The sequence below is a fragment of the Arachis duranensis genome, chromosome 5 (genome assembly GCF_000817695.3).
Source record: "Arachis duranensis cultivar V14167 chromosome 5, aradu.V14167.gnm2.J7QH, whole genome shotgun sequence".
NCBI lineage: Eukaryota > Viridiplantae > Streptophyta > Magnoliopsida > Fabales > Fabaceae > Arachis > Arachis duranensis.
This window is the reverse complement of record NC_029776.3, coordinates 21,048,323-21,054,399: the sequence shown is the minus strand read 5'-3', so window position 1 is coordinate 21,054,399 and position 6,077 is coordinate 21,048,323. Positions and strand designations below refer to the sequence as shown.

The window sequence follows — 6,077 nt, the reverse complement described above, 5'->3', positions numbered from 1 at the left end:
TCGAGAGTTTGGTCCAATACATACCTTCGGGAGATAAGATTTTCTTAGGAGGAGATTTAAATGGCCATGTTGGAAGAGAAGTGACTGGGTATGGAAGTATTCACAAAGCCATGGTTTTGGGGTGGTCAATACCGAGGGTAAAACTATTTTGGATTTTTTCTCAACCTTTGATCTCTTCATTGCAAATACATGTTTTAAAAAGAGAGAGGAACATCTTATAACCTACAAGCGTGGCATGACAAGCTCTCAAATCGACTTCATCTTGTTGAGGAGAGTCAACTGGAAATTTTGCATTAATTGTAAAATTGTTCCAAGAGAGTTTAACAACACAACATAGGATGCTTGTCATGGATTTTTGCGTTGAGCAAAAGTTGAGGAAAAGACATCATACGAAAAGAACCCAAGGACGAGGTGGTGGTGGATGAAAGGTGAGGAACAAAGAAGCTTCCTAAGACAGGTAGAAAAAGAGGCAAAGTGGGATGAAAAGGGAAGCGTGGAGGAGATGTGGAGAGAAATGGCAAAAGTTATTAGAAGAACAACAAAAGAAAGTTTTAGTGAATCTAGAGGGATATGACTAAGAGACAAGGAGTCTTGGTAGTGGAATACGAGTGTATAAGAAAAGATAAAAGCAAAAAGGGTGTGCTTTAAAAGTGGTCTTTGTGTCGCAATGTAGATAATTGGGAAAAATATAAGGCGGCTAAGAAAAAAACTAAAGTGGCTGTAAGCGAAGCAAGAACAAGAGCATATGAGGGTCTCTACCAGTCCTTAGGCACGAAAGAAGGAGAAAAAGGTATATATAGAATCGCAAAGAGCCATGAAAGAAGTACGAGAGACTTGGATCAGGTTAAGTGGATAAAGGATAAAGACGGGGAGGTGTTGGCTCAAGAGGAGAAGATTAATGAAAGGTGGAAGAGTAACTTCTACGAGTTATTTAATGAAGGACAGAAGACTTTTCCAAGCCTTGGTCAGTTATGCACGAGGGAAGAATATCAAAACTTCGACTACTATCAAAGGATTCGAGACTTCAAGTAAAAGAGGCTCTAAAGCGGATGCAAAATAGCAGGGTGGTAGAACCCGATATTATCCCGATTGAAGTTTGGAAGGGCCTTGGAGAGAAAGGTGTCAGTTGGTTAACCAAGTTTTTTAATGTCTAAAAAGATGCCAGATGAGTGGAGAAAGAGCACCTTGGTACCTATCTACAAGAATAAAGGAGATATACAAAGTTGCGAAAACTATAGAGGGATCATGCTTATGAGCCATACCATGAAGTTATGGGAAAGGGTGATAGAACGGAAGCTGAGACAAGAGACACAAGTAAGAGAGAACCAATTCGGTTTTATGCCAGACAGATCCACCATTGAAGCGATATACCTGTTAAGAAGGATGATTGAGAGGTATCGTGGTAATAAAAAGGATCTACATATAGTGTTTATTGATTTGGAAAAAGCTTCTGATAGGGTTCTAAGGGAGATCTTATAGAAGGTTTTAGAAAAGAAGAGAGTAAGGATAGCATATATTCGTGCAATTAAAGACATGTATGATGGGGCTACAACTAGTGTGAAGACTCAAGGTGCTGTGACAGAGAAATTTTCTATTGGTATAGGATTACACCAGGGATCATCCTTGAGTCCATACCTTTTCATATTAGTCATGAAAGTACTCACAGAGCATATCCAAGAGCATGTACCATGGTGCATACTTTTTGCCGATGATATCGTTCTTATGGGAGAGTCAAGGAAAAACCTAAATAAGAAGTTGGAGTTATGGAGAGAAGCTCTAGAAGTGTATGGTCTGCGCATAAGCCGTAGCAAGACGGAATATATGGAATGTAAGTTAGGCCTGCGAAGGAAAAAACATAATATAGACATGAAGATTGGAGATAACATCCTATGAAAAGTGAAGAGTTTTAAGTATCTTGGGTGCATCATACAGGATAATGGAGAGATTAAACGGGATGTAAATCATAGGATCTAAGCAGGTTGGTCAAAATGGCAGAGTGCGTATGGTTTTATATGTGACAAAAAAGTGCCTTTAAAACTTAAAGGTAAATTCTATCGCACTGCTATTAGACCGGCTATGCTTTATAGTACAGAGTGTTAGGCAGCCAAAAGGGAGCACGAACATAAGCTAAGTGTGGCAGAGATGAAGATGATGAGATGGATGAGTGGTCATACGCGATTGGATGAAATAAGGAATGAAGATATAAGAGAGAGGGTTGGAGTAGCATCTATTGTGGAAAAGATGGTAGAATCGCGTCTGAGGTGGTTCGAACATGTGAGAAGAAAACCGATAGAACACCTAGTCAGGAGGGTGGATAAGATGGAAGATAGACAAGGGGTGAAAGGTAGAGGAAGACCATCCATGAGGTGGTCAAACGAGATCTATATGTAAACAGTCTCTATATAGACATGATACATGATAAAGCTCAATGGCGTCGTTTGATTCATGTAGCCAACCCCACTTAGTGGCACAAGGCTTTGTTGTTGTGGTCTCTCTATTTAACGGCCACACTTTCACCATCTCTCACTCTCTGCTTCTCAATCCTTTTGTCGCGGTCAATTTTTCTGCTGTTGTCTCCGTTGCGTTGTTCCCACCTTGGCCACTGTGGTTGTCTCGTGTCGTCATCCCCTCGTCCCGTTTGTCTTGTTGTGGCCTCGCCTCACATCCTCTGACCCTCAGCCCTGGGCTGACGTCACTGCCGTCTCTGCCCCCTTGCATCACCTCCTCCGTCACTAAAGACGTCCGTGTGATGCATCGCCTTTGAGACATCTGAGTCCTCCCTCCATTAGCGTCATCGCTGCTGACTCTGCACTGCTCTTTCATTGTTGCCGTCCTATCTTTATTTCTTGTTTTTCTTTCTTTAAAGAATCATCTATTTGTTTTTCCTGGCATTTATTTTTTTAATTCAATAGAAATTGCATGTTATTGATATTAGAGATAGTGGTTATATTTTGAATGTGTTTTTTGCGATGGTTTTTTTTTTGTAACCATTATTGAAAATTCCATGCTCTCTGCAACAAAAAATTCTCCATTAAAGAAATGAATTAATTCTTGGTACTTGTTGTGATTCAATTGAGTTAATCCAGACAAAAAAGAAAAGATTGTAAATTTGTGCAATTAAGGGATAAGGAAGATACCCGTGTCTGTCGCGAAAAGAGGTGCATGTTCATGTTTCCATGGAGCAGCGAGTCCTCCCATCATATTTTCACGTTCTTGATTTGTAAAAACTTTGTTTCTATTATTATTAGGGTTTATCTATTATGTAAGTAAATATAAAAAATAGGACAATTTACCAAAATAAAATGTTTGAGTTTCAATATTACCAGAATACAACTTTTGAATCTTTGATATGAAAATGCAATTTTTTCTAATTCTATGTAATCCAATCCATGGGAGGGGTAGGACAGATTCTGATTGAACGTAAACTGTGGTAGGGGTTCCACGATTTCTGTTTGAATGTGCAATGAGCATAAACCGCTGTAGGGGTTCATTTCGCCTATAAATACTCACCCAGGAGAACTATTGTGATGTAGAGAGTCATTTTCACTAGTTCAAAAATGAGTGAGGAGAGTTTTTTTGTCCTAGTCCACTGCTCTGAAAAAATAAAAAAAAAAAGCAAAAGGCATGGAGTTAAGTTCACTGACAAAGAACCGGTCAGTGTTTTTGTGCGTTCCATGATGACTCTGTCAGAACTAAAGATGAGCATTTTGCAAAAGGTAGGGCTGTGTGGGTCCAAGTGGGTGAAGAAGCTGTTTTACAAGATTCTTATTGCGGTTGTTTCAGCTGGGGTGCAGTATGAAACATTTGTGATAGGGTCAGACGAAGACATGCCGGTTTTGTTTCATTGTCGGTGCAGTTTTTTGAAGGTGAGAATACACGAGCTTTTTGCCAAGTTGGAAGATGGTTTTGATAGTTCTGGTGCATCGGCGCCAAATCCTCAGTCGATGACGGTAGGCGGTACGTCAACTTCGATGCCTGTCGTTGCAGCTGGTGGTCTGTTGGCTGAACCTCCATCTATTCCACTAGCGGCAGCTAGGTCACCTGGTTTGATTCCTGGACTGTTTGGTGAGAGTGAGCCGGATCATATTGAGAATTTGATGCAAGAGAATGATCTGGATGATGAGCCAGATCACATATTGGGAGACAGTAAGGAGGATACTCCGAGGACGCCACCAGCACGTCCGGGGCCATCGAGTTCTTGTACAGGCCAACAACCGCCACATTTCTCCACGTTGAACGTGGAAGCAATCGGCCAGCACTTGGACATGGATCCCACCTCTGGGAGGCAGGGGTTACATGAGGGAAATCCTTCTGGAGACTTTCAGGTTAGCCAATCTTTCCAGACTAAGGAGGAAGCTGTGTTGAGTGTTAAGGATTATAGCATCTGTCGTGGAGTTCAGTATCGGGTGATGGAGTCAGATCATCTAAAGTTTCATGGGAGATGCAAGGAGTTTGGGAATGGCTGCACGTGGTTGATTCGCATCACACTTCGATAGCGTAAGGGGACTTGGGAGGTTAGAAGGTACAACAGACCTCACACTTGCTTGGCGACGTTGATTTCTAGCGACCATCGACAACTCGATCACCATGTCATTTGTGCCAGGATATTTCCATTGGTGAGGGCTGATGCAGCGATTATGATAAAGGTGCTGCAAGAAGCTACGGAGGCAACATATGGATATAGGCCAAGTTATAGGAAGGTGTGGATGGCAAAACAGAAGGCTGTTGCGCATATATATGGGGATTGGGAGGAGTCCTATGCTGAGTTGCCACGTTGGATGCTAGGGGTACAAGCCACGCTGGAGGGAACCATGGTAGTGTTGAAGACTTCTCCAGTGCGTATTGGTGATCAGGTTGATGAGTCCACGAGGTATTTTCATCATCTTTTCTGGACATTCCCTCCATGCATTGAAGTATTTAAGCATTGCAAGCCACTAGTGAGCATCGACGTGACTCATCTATATGGGAAGTATGGTGGGACTTTGCTTCTGGCAATCACGCAAGATGGAAACTCGAACATCTTGCCCGTAGCCTTTGCTCTCGTGGAGGGGGAGAATGCGGAGTCTTGGGCTTTTTTCTTATCCCACTTGTGTCAACATGTGACTCCACAAGAAGGCATTCTGGTGATTTTTGATAGGCATAATGGCATTAAGGCTGCATTAGAGGCAACTGATAGTTCGTGGCGACTGCCTCACGCGTATCGAGCATATTGCATTCGACATGTTACCGTTAACTTTGCCCTAAGTTTCAAGGGTCAGGATGCGAGAAGGCTATTAGTGAATGAAGCGTACGCTAAGACTGAGGCAGAGTTTGACTATTGGTTTGATATCATGCGGACTGAGAATTCGGCCATGTGTGAATGGGCCAACTGACTAGAGTACGATAAGTGGACCCAACACCAGGATGGAGGAAGACGGTTTGGCCACATGACCATGAATATATCTGAGTGTGTAAATTCTGTATTGAAAGGGACACAGAATCTGCCGGTTACTGCACTGGTGAAGTCGACATATGGGAGGCTAGCAGAGCTTTTTGTCGTTAGAGGACAGACCGCAGAGGCACAGTTGGGATCTGGGCAATCATTTTGCCAGACACTGGTGAAGGCCATAGACCGGAACTTGAGAGACTCTATATGCTTCACCATTACTCTGTTTGACAGGCATCAGTCTGAGTACACTGTGGTTGAGACGACTCCTACCGGTAACTTTTCACTTGGTACGTATCGGGTTTTCTTCAGGGATCGCACTTGTGACTGCGGGTACTTTCAGGCTCTTCATTACCCGTGTTGCCATGCGATTGCATGCTGTGCCCAATCCTGGTTAGATTGGGCTACCTACGTGCATGAAGTTTATACCATGAGGGAGGGAGGTATTTAGTGTATACCAGATGTGGTTTCTGCCTTCTATTCCGGAGGGTCTCTGGCCACCTTATGATGGTCTGACGGTCATACCTGATCCGAACATGAGACGTACAAGAGAAGGTCAGCCAAGATCTACCAGAATCCATAACACGATGGACGAGGTTGATACCAGTAAGCCGAAACGCTGTGGGCTATGCAGATGATAAACGAATTTTTG

At 42.9% G+C, this 6,077-nt stretch overlaps 2 protein-coding genes across 2 annotated transcripts; both read left to right on the top strand.

Moving 5' to 3' along the window:
• Positions 1–3,677: 3,677 nt before the first annotated feature.
• Positions 3,678–4,496, top strand: LOC110281476 (uncharacterized). Its single transcript, XM_021143766.1, has one exon. It carries the CDS (start codon positions 3,678–3,680, stop codon positions 4,494–4,496), a length of 819 nt encoding a protein of 272 aa, XP_020999425.1.
• A 141-nt stretch (positions 4,497–4,637) lies between these two features.
• LOC110281475 (uncharacterized) lies at positions 4,638–5,372 on the top strand. The gene has a single exon (XM_021143765.1). It carries the CDS (start codon positions 4,638–4,640, stop codon positions 5,370–5,372), a length of 735 nt encoding a protein of 244 aa, XP_020999424.1.
• Positions 5,373–6,077: the final 705 nt, after the last annotated feature.